Source organism: Genypterus blacodes, unplaced genomic scaffold, assembly GCF_046128005.1.
Source record: "Genypterus blacodes isolate CSIRO-AG114 ecotype Tasmania unplaced genomic scaffold, CSIRO-AGI_Gbla_v1 ptg000070l_1, whole genome shotgun sequence".
Classification (NCBI taxonomy): Eukaryota; Metazoa; Chordata; class Actinopteri; order Ophidiiformes; family Ophidiidae; genus Genypterus; species Genypterus blacodes.
In genome coordinates this window covers 3231190-3247013 of record NW_027466880.1, presented here as the reverse complement: position 1 = coordinate 3247013, position 15824 = coordinate 3231190, and the positions used below count along the sequence as shown (strand labels likewise).

At 44.2% G+C, this 15824-nt stretch overlaps 1 protein-coding gene across 1 annotated transcript; it reads right to left on the bottom strand.

Moving 5' to 3' along the window:
- Nucleotides 1–928: 928 nt before the first annotated feature.
- On the bottom strand, nt 929–15595 carry LOC143005229 (monocarboxylate transporter 2-like). Its single transcript, XM_076156493.1, has 5 exons — nt 15494–15595; nt 14336–14553; nt 10846–10989; nt 4898–5713; nt 929–1253 (listed from the first exon to the last, which is right to left on the bottom strand). The coding sequence occupies exons 2-5, from the start codon at nt 14547–14549 to the stop codon at nt 946–948; spliced, it is 1482 nt and encodes a 493-aa protein (XP_076012608.1). The 5' UTR covers nt 14550–14553; nt 15494–15595; the 3' UTR covers nt 929–945.
- Nucleotides 15596–15824: the final 229 nt, after the last annotated feature.

Sequence of the window (15824 nt, the reverse complement as noted above, 5' to 3'; positions counted from 1 at the left end):
TAACTTTTACAAGAGTACCTTCAGTAACAGACTCATTCCCCCCAGGTGTACTACTGAGCGCCATAGGAAATCCTTTCTCCCTGTGGCCATCGGTCTCTTTAATAAAGCTACCTCAGGTCGAGGTGGGACGGTGGGGACATAGGGATCTGAGCCCCCCCCCAACCTGCTACACTGTCACCTTATAGTACATTGCACTGAACGTTGCTGTACGTCATATATACACACGTGTATGCTGTAGTTGTAGATTGTCATTACTCATACCTCAGTCAGATGCACATTGCACTTGTAACCCTGTCCTCCTTATGTACTTATACTGTCATGTACTGTTCCCCCAATTGTATGTACTTCGTAGCCCTTATTGTGTGTACTTATTGTGTGTACTTATCTACTTGCATTCTTGCACTTTTCATTTTCATTTCTGATTTCTGGTTCTTGTTTTCATGCTGTACTGTAACTGTTGCACAGTAATTCCCCTCGGGATAATAAAATTTCGTCTTATCTTATCTTATCTTATTTATTTTCTTCTTCCTCAAGGCTCTCTGTCAAATGTTTGATTTTGTCGGTCAGACATTATTAATTCAGACAGGGGCTGAGATCTGTCCAGTCTTGAGTCCAGATGTCGTAATAAGTCCTTCACTTCTGTGTCCTATACCCCACACAGTGTGAGGCAAGCACGCCTCCTAAGTGTCCCTGCTGGCCAATTAGAACAGAACTTAGACACGCCCAAAATTACCCCGTGTGCACTGCAGAGAACACACTGGGATCAATGTGTTGTTGCACACGTTCAAGCAAATTAGTGGTAAAAATAAGCCACAAAGTGAAAATAATGACAAATAACATATATAATACATACAGTATGTCCCCTTTAAAGGAAAACAGACAAACACAAGATCACAAAAGCAAAGCCCCCCCACACCCCCTCCCTCCCACACACACAGAGAAGATTCAGACTTTACTTGCCGTTTCTGTATTGTGTGGTTTTGGATCTCCCACAGCTTCAATCCCATTTGCAGCCTCGGGCTTCGTTTGTCCCATCGCTACTTGGGGGATCTGCTGAACCTCTGAGGCCTCCATCAGGCACAGGTCGTCTTTGCTTATGTGGTTCTTGTCCACATCCTTCTTAGTCCTCTCCTTTTCCACCATGTGATAGTTGTACACGTTCATGATGAAGAGGAAGAGCCCGCCGGTCACACTCAGTGAACCGCACATGTAGAAAAGGTACGAGTAGTTGAGAAACTTGTCCACCAGGGCTCCTGTGTGCAGACGAGAGAAGAGTAAAGCTAAAGTACTGCTGAAGTACTTATGGTAGTTTAATAAAAGTACTAATGCCAAACAGAGGTTTCATTACTGGTACTTAACAGTCTACTGAAATACCAAAACTAAAATTTTAATCTGTAATGAACATCCCCCAAACCTCTAAGGAGACTACTAAATAAAAACAATATGCAAATTTGTATTTTGGGAGATGAAACAATAGTACTCTTCTTCACCCAAAGTCAGTACATTTAACATCTGAGCAAATTCCTCCAACATACTCCCTCTTTTTGCATTTCCTGAAAAAACAGCCCAAGTCTTTTGTGTCATTTGAAACTAGCAAAGGTAGTGCAGCAATGAATTTTTCCCTCAAAAATGTTGTAAAGCCGAAGCAGTTACCGATCCCTGAAAACTGGACTGCACTTGATTAAATGTATTCAGTCATTTATGTATCTCACAAACAAAAACAGCTGAAGTTCACAGCTGTATTTATGTGCGAGCAAAGGTTACGACACCTTTCAAACTCCGATTTTGGTCTTGCGTTTGTGTGTGTGTGTGTGTGTGTGTGTGTGTGTGTGTGTGTGTGTGTGTGTGTGTGTGTGTGTGTGTGTGTGTGTGTGTGTGTGTGTGTGTGTGAGAGAGAGGGGGAGAGAGAGAGTATGGGCCAATTTGAGAGACATGTAGGAAATGACAGAGGGCCATTACACCCTGCCTGGCTCTTCCCTGCATCTCCAGGAAGGCAATTTGGACAGCTGCTACCAAAACGAATCAGAGGAGAGGGGCCCATTCTCTGAGCCGTAAATATCTCGCCCAAGTCTGCAGAAAAGTGACAAATATGGTTTAGATCAGATTTAAGCCTGCAGATTCCCGGAGTCTTAACCCCAGCATAGCCCCTCGCTTAGGGACACGGATCGATCGGCAAACTGTGCTCCCTCTTCACCTCTCTCTGTCTCATCGTGTCGTTTCTGTCCATTTTGCTGCATTACAATCCCTCCTTTACACCATTTTGAGGATTATTGATTGAAGTGAAGACTGCACCAATGCCTGAATTATTATGAGCAAGAATATATTCAGTTTATGACCTCTGAAGTCCCCAAATTGTTGGGAGACAAAAACTTTCAACAACTTTTAAAATATCCTAATACTTAATAATAAATAGATTTTCTCCTTCTTTAGGAAATCTTTGCGACTCCCATTATTTAACAGGTAATAACATAACCTGTTAAATAATAGGTAACATTTGATTAATTGACATCTTAAATTAATCAAACGTCAATTTAAGATCACCAAATATAACAGGATGTTACCGAGCAAGCTGATGAAGTTTGTCTGTGTTCTCTGGACTCAACTACACGGGGTCACTTTGCATTCTCAAAAACCCCGGCCGGCGCAGGCTGCATCATCTGATTGATAGCGTTCATCTGGTGACCATCGCCCTCATTAAGACAGTGCTTGATTGGCTGAGAGGTAATTAAGTCCATCTGGCGCAGTCACCTCTTTTTTAATGTATTCACAGCCTAATTACGGCCAAGGTACAGGACTTAAAAGACGGAAGTTTGAACTGAGCATCATTAAACACCCAAAGCAAAAGGCTAATTACACCAATTACCTTGCTCCTTCCTAATTGGATTGACCCGGAGGTTTTGGGGAGCAGTAACAAGCGGAGTCGTTAGGGGGAAACGTAAAGATTGTGCCCTCTGGAGGAGAATTTTTGATATGCATGGAGTTATAATTATTTACCCTATTAAACGATGGCCTCAGAACAGGGCCGGATACGATAAACCTAGGGGGGGAGAAGGGTCCATAGATTTCTGCCTCATTAAAATTCAGGCTTGAAGCAAAGATAAAGTTTGCTGATGGGCTCATATGCACAGCTGATTAAGTTGATTGATCTAGCACACACTGAGCCTCCCCAAAGTAAATAATAGAACAAATTGATATTTATGTTGGTTAGGGTCGAGACCGAGCAGGAAATAAAGCCTGTAAACACCCACACACTCCTGTACTGTCATGTTACATAAAGTTACTCTAGGCTACATCCACAGATTCAAATTGTGTAACCCTGCACCTATTCTATTCTATGGCATGAATTCCAAGACAAGTTTATGCTACACAACAGATTGTTTGTTGTACACAAGGAGCAACAATAAAATGCTAATTAAAATGTGTTTATGCCAACAATAATCCGTGCGATGCCCTCACACCTCACACCAAAATCAACACATCTTCAGTGCTTCTTTAGTGTTCTGGTCTGCTGCTGACTGATGCTGGTGCAGTTTTTCAGGCATCTGCTCACACAGTTTCAGGTGAACAAGTGCTGGAGAAATTCAGAAAGAGTTTCACATAAGTTTAATTTCTTCTCTAGGATTATGTGTGTGTGTGTGTGTGTGTGTGTGTGTGTGTGTGTGTGTGTGTGTGTGTGTGTGTGTGTGTGTGTGTGTGTGGCTCCATCTGCTCCTGGAGAACAAAAGTACATTTCGGAAACATACAGTGGACATTATGGATTCTTCCACTCACAATCTGTCCTCTTGCCTACTCTGTTGGGGGTTACACTCAGTTGCTGTTGTTTAGATTAAGAGAATATCCGAAGGCTCCATTAAGATCTATTGGATACGAGTGTGGATTGATGATTGACGAGTCTTGAGGTCTAATTCAGAGGCATTGTAGTTTTTCTTACTTTTCAACATATTTTCCTTTAAAACCTGTCTAAAGAATTATCCACAGCTGATAAGAATGTATTATCTGAGGCCAAAGCCTGAGGAGCAAAAACAAGTCAATAAGGCAGGCGTTGAAACAATTGAAGCCAGTCGTGCATTACGTAAAACTGCACACCGTGTAAGGCTCAGGACTTATCAATCAACCCCGTACCTTTTAACAATACCAAGAATATACTCATTTTTGCAGTCACTCCATAGCTTAAACACTGCACCACACATAAGTTCTGAAAATCAACTTGCAGGTCGCAATCACATAGTGAACAAAATGGCCTCTTAATTCACTTATGTGTCAAAGTTATGCATCACCTTCCTCGCCTGCCGCATGCAAATAAGGATATGAAAAGAGTGAAAACCAACAGTTTCTGGAAGGCCGGATAATCAATTTAGGGGCTTATTTAGAATGGTTTGCAGTGTTATTAAGTCTAAGCAACTAGTAATTAAATTGGTAGAATGAGCCATGTAGCACATTCCTTTAACTTACTTATAACTCCTTGCTAACACCCAACTTTTAATTAACTGCAGAAGTTTTCAATCCAGTATGTCAGTGTAACAGCTAGAGCGGGGTGGATGTTACCCGTGTAACTGCGGTTGGAGCAGAAGGAGGGGAAAAGACCTTCATTACCTTTAGACCTCCTACGCTGCGTGTTCCAAAAGTTCTATAATTTGTATGGAGGCCAAATCCATCCCGTGTACATGCCAGGAATGCCGGAGCAGAGAGTTTACACCCATAAAGAGCTGCCAGTGACTGCTTTACTCTCTGCCAGTCAAGTTCATAAAACCTGATAGTGATAGATGATGATGCAGATCTATGGGAATGTTGTCCGGTAATAACACCCCTATATTACGGAGAGGCCGAGACAGACGGACGCACAGAAGGGGCGATAGAGAGAGAGAGTGCGTGTGTGAGTTCAGTGTGAAGTGGTTACCTGCAGTTGGGGGTCCCAGTAGCATGGGGCCGCACTGGATGACGGTGACCAGTCCAACAGCACTGGGGAAACGCTGAGCTCCCATCAGGTCCATCAGGCATTCGAATATGAGGGCAAACACCATGCCGAATCCCACGCCGAAAAACGCTGCGTAGGTTGCGAGAAAGGCAAAGCCCGTTCCCAGGGGACACAGCAGGTGGCACGTCCCATTGAAAACCATCGCGAAGGCAAAGAAGTACTGGACTCTGGGCCTTACAAACTTACTGTTGGCCACCAGGCCGGTGCATGGACGGGCAAACATGTCCACAAAGCCCATAATGGAGAGCAGATAGGCCGCAGAGTAATAGTCTATGCCTTGACTTACAGCATAGGCTGGTAGGAAGACGATCGGTGCATACGCGCCGAAGATGAACAGCACATTCCCCACCAGGTAAATGAGGAAGCCTCTGTCTTTGAAGAGGGAGACATCCAACAGCTTTGCAGCGTTCTTCATGCAGCTTCCTTTTGGCTTTGTGTGGCAGTTTTCTGTCTGTTCCTCAATTTTCTTCTGTGGCGAGCCAGATGACAGGTTGTTAGGCGGAGCAACAGGCCTCATCAGCGACCCGGCAACGCAGCAGTTGAGCATCAGAGCCCCGAGGATGAGGAGGCTTCCTCTCCAGCCATAATTGTCAAGTAAGAATTGGCTCAGAGGAGCAAGGAAACACAGGAATACTGGACTCCCAGCCATGGCCAGTCCATTGGCTAACGGACGCTTGACCAAGAAATACTTGCTGATGATGGTGACAGAGGCGTTGAGGTTGAAGGCGAGTCCACAACCTATAAAACAGAAAATCACATTTTAAAGGCTCACGCTGCAGTCACATATTCTGCCATATTTCAACCGGACAACGCAACTCAGACCACCAACGTATTGACATCTGTACCAGCCCACTTGAAATGCCAACATTGGGGTTTGTACACCTCCAGAGTCAAACTCAAGTACTTTTAATGCGTTTTCAACACCTAGCGGCAGTGCTTAATGGAAAATGTATAGACAGTGAAAATTCTACAGATGGGTCATAAATTAAAGGAAGTACAACAAAGTCTGTTTTAAAGTTTCAAAATGTGTGATCATCTGTATGTAGATTTGGCTGAGCTAATTCAAAACAATTACTGGAAAGGTGGATGATAAGATAACGACAGTAGGCATTTAATCACCTCATTGAAACTTTCCAGAAAAAGGTATTAAACAAATGCAAATCAAGGCCAAAGGACAATACACAGTAAGCTAGAGTTTCAGGCACAACACCCATAAGAACATAAAGTTGACTGTTCTGCTGACTCAGTTCTGGCAGGCGATAACAAGGATGCACTGCCTGTTGAGTTCCTTGACTCAGTGACACTCACCATGACAGGAAACTCAAGGTAGGAGCTCCAGTCACGCTGCTTAAGAGCCTGCGAGCAGCTCTAACACAGCCTCCTCCAAGGGAAGGAAAACTGAGGGTGATACGCCAGGGACACGCAAACCTCGCAACATGATCACTTAAGGTTTCTTCACACAACAACCACTTAGTCAAAATCGAACAGGGTGTGTGTGTGTGTGCATCAGTAAAATCTCAGCTTGTGTGTGGTGTTCCGTTTAATCTGTTCTGTGAAGTTACGTAAAAAAAAAACGATAAAAACACCTTCCTGCTCAAAACTCAATGGGGAGCTTCCTGTATTAAATTAAGACGGATTCTGCTCAACGCTCATTTGTGTTCCATCTCATTTCACACTGACTAGTTAAAGTATGATTAGAATAGAGCGCCACTATTTCAGAAATTATTTGTCTCATTTAAGAAGAAACAAATTAGAGTCTGCCTAATTCCATCATTTTCCTGTCTCTCTGCCCACAAATTCAATTTCATAGCTTTATTAAGCAGAAAATGAGCACCTTATTTTACAGCAGGCGCATTAGGACGCTGCTCTATTGGATCCTCCTCTCTGCTTCATTAACGCACACATCGAAACATTCGGATCCCTAAAATTACACTTACGTACACACTCTTGGCCAGGAACGCTGCAGTGGTGTGTGTGTTCTTGCATTATCTGCTGTGAGTAATTGACCAGCCAGACTAATGGAAGGAAAGAAGTCTTCTTATTTGAGGGATATTTTCCACTGTTACCTTCATGTAGAATCACTTGAAGAGGCTTTTCCATGTTCCGTGGTTCATTCACGGTCCATGTCACTTTCCCAGGTCACCATACCCACCTGCCTCAAGTCTGCCGTAATCATCCCAGTGCCCAAACAGAGTAACATCACCTGTTTGAATGATTACAGACCGGTAGCACTCTCTCCTCATCATCACAAAATGTTTTGAAAAAGTGGTCCTAAAACTCATTAAATCCAGTCTCCCTGCCAACTTCGACCAGCACCATTAGCCTACAGAGCACACTGATCCAGAGGACGCCATTGCCCTTACCCTCCACACAGCACTCACGCACCTTGACTGGGAATGGGACATATGTGAGAACGCTTTTTATCGACTACAGCTCAGCCTTAAATACCATCATTCCCAGCAGGCTGGCAAACTGCTTGGCCTTGGTTTCGATAGCTCCCTCTGTATGTGGATTTAAGACTTTCTTTCCAACTGCTCACAGACAGTCAAATTTGGTTCACAGCTCTCTCCCAGTCCTACCACCAGCACTTGGGCACCGCAGGGCTGTGTCCTCAGTCCAATGCTGTATTCACTCTACACCTTTGACTGTATTTCCACACACCCAACTACCACAATAATCAAATTTGCTGACGACACAACAGTGGTGGGACTAATTTCAAACAACAATGAAACCCACTACCGTGAGGAAATAGACAAGCTGGCAGACTGGTGCATGGACAACAACCTCACACTCAACATTAAAAGACAAAAGAACTCATCATTGACTTCAGGAGACACCATGAGGACCACAGTCCTCTTGTCATCAGGGGAGAGGAGGTGGAGAGGGTTCGCTGCTTCAAGTTCCTGGGAACTTACATTAGTGAAGACCTCAATTGGACTGTGAACACCTCGGCCCTTGTCAAAAAGGCGCAGCAGCGACTCTATTTCCTCCGCACACTGAAGAAGAACCACCTGTCTGCAGAGCTGCTCAGAGCCTTCTACCAATGCTGTATAGAAAGCGTCCTAACATACTGTCTGACAGCTTGGCATGCAAACTGCACTGAGGCAGATCGCCAAAACTCAAAAGGACTGTTAAAACAGCAGGAAGAATAATTGGACTTCCCCTGCCCTCTCTGGAGGACATTTTTAAGACTCGTTGTCTCCGCAGGGCCAACACCATCCTGAAAGATGCATCCCACCCTTGTAACTCCCTGTTCTGTCTGTTACCCTCTGGAAGGCGATACAGATCACTGAACACGCGCACCACTGACTGAAGTACAGCTTTTTTGTAAGAGCCATAAGTGAGCTAAACAAACTAAACATTAGACAAGTTAGTACCCCAAAAGTCAATTGCAATATTGGGACATATTGGGACATATTGGGCATCTTGGACATATTGGGCATCTTGGGCTATGGTCATCTTCAGCTATGATGTCATGTGATGTCATATGGGGCATGGGACATGTGTTGTCATATGGGTTGTCTGTGTGATGTCATGTGATGTTGTGATGTCGTGATGTCATATGGGATGTCATGATGTCATGTAGGATGTCATGAGTTCATATAGAATGTCATGATGTCATGTTATGTCATATGTGATGTCATGTGATGTCATGATGTCATATGGGATGTCGAGACATGTCATATGAGACATCTTGAGCTATTGGGACTACTTATGTTTTAATGTATGAATGGAACTGTGTGTTGTTTATTTATTGTTATTTATTATTTATTTTAAGTTGTTTATTTATAGTTTATTGCTGTTTATTTATTACTGTTCAAAGATTCAGGCACAGCACAAATGCATTTTGTTGCATCATCATGTACAATGCCAATAAACGCTATTCTATTCTATTCTTTGTATTGACCATGGATCAAATATCTATAATAATCAGTGTTAGTGACTTAAATGTCATGCAAGTCATCATCTCAGCATATTGCTTTAACCTGACCTCCACTGTTAGGAAAGTCCAGCAGTGCTGTTACGTAAAGTGATAGTTTGGAATTTTACATACTGAATCTTGCAAGTGTAATAGATCCTTGAACTTTGACCTGTCAGCTCCTTCCCCCTGTCGCGAGAAGGCAAGCCACAGCGAGTGTGCTGCTATAAACTCAGCCATGAGCCGCGACCCAGAACAGCATACTGCCATCGGCGTGCGATCTTGTGACCGGCAAGGAGGTGATGGGTCAAACTTGAGAGGATGTATGACACCGGTAAGCTGCAACAAATACGAGTATATGAGTATAATTCAGTGAGGCCACAGCACAGTCCGGCACAGCCACCATAAGACAAGAGAAACAAGGGCATCACTTGGCTGGCAGTGCCCGAGACATATCAGCAGGAGGAGGTGCCTGTAGAGAGCTTAGAGGATAAACAAAGACTGCGCTCCACCCAGCTGTGAACCTTTTTTACCCTCCTTGTGTTCATTACAGGAGTGTACACTGCCACAACAGTCTGCAGTCCACTTCCCTCCAGCAGCGAAACGATTAAAACCGGTCTCATGTTCTCACAGCCAGTCTGCACACTGCCTGCTGTCATGAGAGCTGCACACGCATACACACACACAAACCCTCTGTCTGTATTTGCCGCTGCCTCAAGTGTTTGACATGATGTCATACAGGCAACGCCAATGTTGTTGTTGCGTCCTCGTCTTTCTCCGACTGTTGCAGTGCGTAATGTACTAAATGTCTGCCATGAATTCTCATTATTCTAAATATATGTAGCCCCAGAGAACAAGCACAAGGACAATAAAGCCGACTTTGGCCTTGACTAATCATGCATATTTTACAATCACAGTGCCTGAGGTGAAAGACGCACATTTCCGAGAATGACCTGAGGGAATCTCACAAGGAACTGCACCAACATGAGCATCACACCACCAAACTGGGACCTGTTTTGACCAGACAGACAGACAGATAGACACATGTTGGTGCTATATAAATAAAGTTGAATTGAATTGAACGTGTGCCTGCGTGTGTAAATGTGTGCCTGGTTAAACTGCCCACTGCCTATGTGTCAGTGTGTCGGGGCACAGGGGAGCAGAGCAGGGCACACACACACATGCCCCCGGGCGCCACACATGGCCTGACCACGTGCTGGGCTCTATTAATCCTCCACCGCAGTCCTTGGCAGGGTAATGAGCCTCGGAGGGTGGCACGGGCCCCCATGTGAGGCTCTTGAAGGGAGCCTACGGGAGAGTACACAGGGCCACAGAAGACCATGCTCTCTGGGATCAGGAACAGCTCTGTCTTAATTACCGTCCCGGTGCCGGTCCCCTCGCTCCTCTAAGTGCACCCCAGGAGCCGGGGCAGAAGCCCTGGGCCCAGACAACCAGCACACCGGCCCAGTCTGGGGAACCAGATCTGGCATGGCAACCAGGAGTTTCTGGAAGGATGTGAAAAGATACGGACTGCAGAGCCCCAGGAGGGTTGAACACCTGGGTGGTGTCCAAAAGGCAAACAGGTAAACAAGTGTTTCAAAGAAGAAGACACTGGCTCGCTCACAACATGGATATTGGGAAGAGCGACCACAGAATGACTTAGAGCAACACAACGGTGATATTAAAGAATGTATGTCCAGCTTCTTCTTCAGCTTTCTGTCCGAACTACGCCACTGACATTGTTCAGAACACCAGGAAACCTTGAGAAGCTCCTCCGCATGATCAGCTAGATACAAATCATTTTAGTTTTGGGCTGTAATTTGTGTAGTTTGCATGATATTGGGCTTTGTGCATTTACGTATTTACTATCAACTTGACTCCACCCTTTAAAGGAGACTGGATGTCATGACACGATGAGTAGGGGAACTTCGAAAGAAAAACATGGACGTACCTCCGATCCCACCGATGAAAAGGTAGAGGTAAACGATAGAGTTCCCGAAAGAAGCGGCTAACATGGACGCCCCGCACATCAGTCCACCTACTATGACCACAGGTCGGCTTCCAAAGCGATTGACCAGGATGCTGCTCACGGGTCCTGCAGAAACCAGGACAGGAAGGGAGAGAGAGAGAGAGAGCGAGAACAATGTCACAATGCCACATCTCAATATAAACAGGTTCAGTAATTAACTCATCACCCCTTAGCGATTAACATTTGAAGGAAGTGCTCACTACAGGGCCGGTTCCCACTTTAGGCTAAAACCAAGGGCAAAAAGGACGTCACAGCGGGTGTTGGAACACTTCCCCACTTTTACCTCCATTGCAAAGCAATTTGATAACTCATTATATCCTCCCCTGATGATGTGAAACACTACACTTAGCGATCAATCAGCAATTAATAAGCCCTTTATATGCTGTCAGTCTTCTCATTCATAACCTCCTCCGCAAGAATGGCGTCGCACCAGCAGCTCGCCAGCGACTCGCCAAAATGCAAAACGCGCTCATCTCAATGCTGGCCGAGAAATAAATAAATAAAAGCCCAATCATACGAGACATGCAAATCATTTTTAAACAGTCAAATATGTGGAGAACATCAATCAAACTAATACAGCGCCCGCCATGAAGAATGTAAACTGAACATGCGGAGGAAACGGCTTCTGCAAGGACGGTGATAATTGAAGACGGCCCCAGTAAGAGGATTACATATTTAGCACCTGCTATCTTACAGAGCATGTTTGCATGTTTACCACAGCTGATGATTAATTTCTCTGTACATGTGGGGACAAATTAGCACTGCAAGGGAACTTCCCTATTCTGAAACCCTCAAAAGTAATAATTCCTTACGAGGCAGCGCGGGATAATTAAAAATGCAATGAAACAAACTATAATTGACGCAATTTCTTATGCATTCTTTCATTCGTTTTCATGCTGACCTCTAAAAACAAAAGTGCGCTCAACATCGCTACAGCGCAGCACCGCATCTGCATCACCTTAAGAATCCGTGCGGGTGTTTGCACGGTTAACCAGGTGCCTGCAGGAGTCAAAGATGGATCATCTCTCCTGCTGTGGCTGTGTCACAGTAGGGCATCTCACGCACTACCACCATTTCCACTTCCATTATAACTTTATCATTTGGACTCCTTGAGTCAGAGGTTTTCTGAAAAGGCTGTCACGTCTCTCCCATGGGGGCCTGGTGCCAGAGCCCAATGTGCTCAACCTCCCTCTGATAGATTCCCCCTGTCTCTCTCCTCTATTGGGTGACATTGCCCAAGCCTGCCCAAGGACAACATGATAAAGCCCTGTGCCTGAGCCACAGTGGAGGGGAATATTTCACCAGTTAGGCCACTCTCTGCTGAATGCAGGTATGTCAGACACCTTGTTGTCCCGCAACCTTGCAAGCAGCCGCTGATGAATTCATTGCAAGCTTCCGCCGGACTTTCATTTTGTCATATTTTTGTTTCGTCTGACGAGTCCTCCAAGGTCTCTCGGCACACAGATAGCTGCGGGAGTGAAATGAGAGCAGACACTTCTTACTCTGGCCTCTGATTTGACCATCGCTTCCACTTTAGTCAAGGCAGTGGCATTGGCTTCACCGGCGGCTCTGTTGGGTGTTTTGTTGGGACACATATATTTGTCCGTCACAAGCAGCAGCATGGTTTCACACTGGTGGAGGATTGTTTCACCGGTTAGAAATCAAAACCATCGCTCCTGCTTTGCACTCATGTTAAGGTGGGGGTTTTTACTATCACCTGTCACTTTAAATCTACGGCTGCTGGTTGTGTTTGAATGACAGTGACTAATTGGCACATGTGTGAAGCACAAGGGGGGGAGGAGAAAACACTAAACATAAGCAACTCCTGCAGCAAACAATGACACTAAAGTTCTGTAGCACCAAGCACAATTTGTTCTCGACAGCAACTTTACAAACTCGGGAGCTTAGACTGGGAGGTGACACAGATCAGGCAGGGTTCAACTCCAGCTGAGGCCTTAATGTGCGAGTTGACCCTACACTTCACAGCCATACAGATAATACCTCGTCACTTTGCATAAAAGCTTCTGATGTATGAATCAATGCAAATGTCTTTCAGACACTGCAAACCATAGTTGTTGTTTAGTTTGAAATTTCCATCAGGTGTGATTACACAGTGAGTATCCAGGCTCGTCTACTTTGTAAGCAGTCAACCCTTGATGGCAACTGTTGCTGCCTTGGATATACAGGTAGAGATACTAACACCAAGGCAGGCAGTGTGAATTATCATGGGGTACAATTCAAAACAAATAAAAAAGGAAATTCAAATGCAAAAATAATACATATCCATAAAAGAACTTGAATAAATATAGCACCATAATTCCTTCCCATGAAACTACATTTGCAAGCACCTCGATGCATTCTGTGACAACAAAAAATGGTTCAGAAAGAGTAAACTAGTCTGAGTGTGGATAGTTAAATTAGAGTCAGGTGAGTCATACAAGCAGCCAAACAGTTTCGGTGTGTGCAGTCACTCTTCTGTTACTCATGTGAACTGAATTTATTAATTCTATTTTGGTCAGCATGAGCCTTTGATAACACTTAACAAAATTAAAGGCCGTTTTAAATTTTGGTCATCACGTCAGGGCAATGAAATCCAGAAAAATATACAAATGCCTGTATGCTCTGACATTCCCGAGTCGTGTATTGATTTAGTGGTGTTGCCTGTATGTCTGTGTACTTAGTCGGCAGCAGTGTTGACCCTACATCAACAAGCAACATGAGCAGCTGCCTGAAGAGCCTTGATGGTCAATAAGGTCTCCTTAAGGCCCTTAAAAATGCTACGGTCCGTCCTGCACAGGAGGGAGGATCGATGCAACATATGTGCTTATACGTGCATCCATTGGTAATGATACACAAGTGAAGTGAGGTTGAGATGGTATCCAAATAAATATATGAATTAGGGACCCGTACATGACCTACACACGAGATGGGAGACAACTCTATTCATCATCTGCAGGTTATTATTCTATTTTAGATCAAAGTGTTTCAAAACTTGATCAAAAATAAAGTAACACGGTTTTCATAGATTAGAAATTTCATAGATTAGATTAACCACTGCATTTGCAAACCAGCCGCTGAGCGAGCATCATTTATTATGGAGAGAGGGAGAGATAACTCAAGACAGACTGTAACACCAAACGGCCTGAATTTGTCTGAAGATGAACGTGCTGTGGAAGTTTACGAGCCCCATGATTAAATTCCCAATTCGACATTTCCACGTGAGCCGTTCTGTATGAACAGACCTCTTTTTGTAAGTCAGAACAGATAACACAACATGTGACCACAAAGATGGGATAGGCAGTCCAAAACAGCATGGTCTAATTCTAACCAATAGTATCTCAACTCATAACTACTAACAAACTATACAAATCTCCCCAATGCAAGTAATGACAAAATAATACACTCAACTCACCTCCTGCATACATGGCCGCTAGCATGATGGATGAGATCCATGCTATTTCACTGTAGCTGACCTGCAGGTCCCTCTGAATGTCTTTATAGAAAATGGAGAGAGCTTTGGGTGTGGAGTAGGAGAATCCAATGGAAATGAAGGCACCGACCACCACCATCCAGCCCCAGCCCCGATCCAGGGGCTTGATGACCATCTCTTGTGTAACAGGGGGCATATTCCTATCATTTTTTTGAAGGGACAACAACATCAGACATATTACCAAAACACTGAGACATAATGTAAATAAATAAATGGAAACCTGATAGTGTGTCAAAACACGGATGATCTATGCTGGTGATGCTCTACAGTGCAATGTGGACTTTGAGCAGAATGCACACTCAACACTGAGTTAAAAGGCTAGCATGCACATGATCCAATGAGGTTTTGACTTTGGCATATTGTGTAACAACTGTCACAGTCTTCTGAAGGACCTATTGTCTAAAATGCTGTAGTAAATGTGTGCCAAACAAACTAAGCGGTGTATAAATGCAATTATACATTTTAATTGCATGATGTGGTTTTATTTAAATATATCTTCTGCCATTTAAGTGTAAAAAGGGTTGAGTGACTGTTGGGTTTTCAGTCTTTACTGATAACAGGTTAAGGGTTTGTTCACATAATCACGGTAGCAAACATGACGTTAGAGCCAAACAACCAGATGAGAAACGTGCATGTTTGAGCTGCAGTCAAACAGTAATCACACAGGGAATTAAGAAGTCTAAAGATTAATGATTGGTTCTTTAAGCAAACACACTTTTTCAGCAGCTGACGTCAATAAAGCCAATGTCGGATTGCGCATGCGCCAACACGAGGCGGCAATTTAGAGGAAACGAATAGTTTTACAAAAACAAATAACGCGGAGTAAATTAAAAAAATATAGCATATCTTATATAGCTCTTATTCAGCGTGATTCCGGCAGCGGCGTGTGTAGTTACCGTACATCTTCCATAAAAATTCGACTCTATGAATGAAACGTGGTAGAAATAAAGCGCGTCAGGCATGGAGCAAACAAAGCGCTCGCACAAACACAACTTTTAAGGGGCTAAAGTTATGATCTCACGTAGAAACCCATCTAACAAGTAACAAAATTAAGCACTGTGTGTCCCGCGTTGCTCTTACCTTCCATGCAGCGCCTTCAGATCTTTACTGAAGTTTCTATCCCGTACTTTCCCGTCTGCGCCCGGGTCACGTGTCCTCCTCAGCTGGCTGGCCCGGGGGTTGCTCCTCTGCTGCAGTGGCCTCCTCCAAACACAACACAGCAGAGGATCGCTCACCGGTCTGCTCTCTCAAAGACTTCAACCCAGCGTGTTTACATTTTACTCCACCGGTCGAGACGTAGAGGAAGAAACACAACACGTTTCACTTTAATCATTTTATTTTCAAATAATGTGCAATGTGAATTTCACAGTTGAGCTCAACCACCACTAAAACCCAAACCCCCAAAAAGAGA

Bases quoted from the DNA above. Each gene is read 5' to 3' on its own strand.
- LOC143005229 (XM_076156493.1), bottom strand. From the start codon at position 14,549: ATGCCCCCTGTTACACAAGAGATGGTCATCAAGCCCCTGGATCGGGGC. The intron at 10,990-14,335 runs GTGAGTTGAGTG...TGGTTTCTGCAG, and splicing joins AGCGGCCATGTATGCAGGAG to GACCCGTGAGCAGCATCCTG. The intron at 1,254-4,897 runs GTAACCACTTCA...GTCTGCACACAG, and splicing joins ACTGGGACCCCCAACTGCAG to GAGCCCTGGTGGACAAGTTT.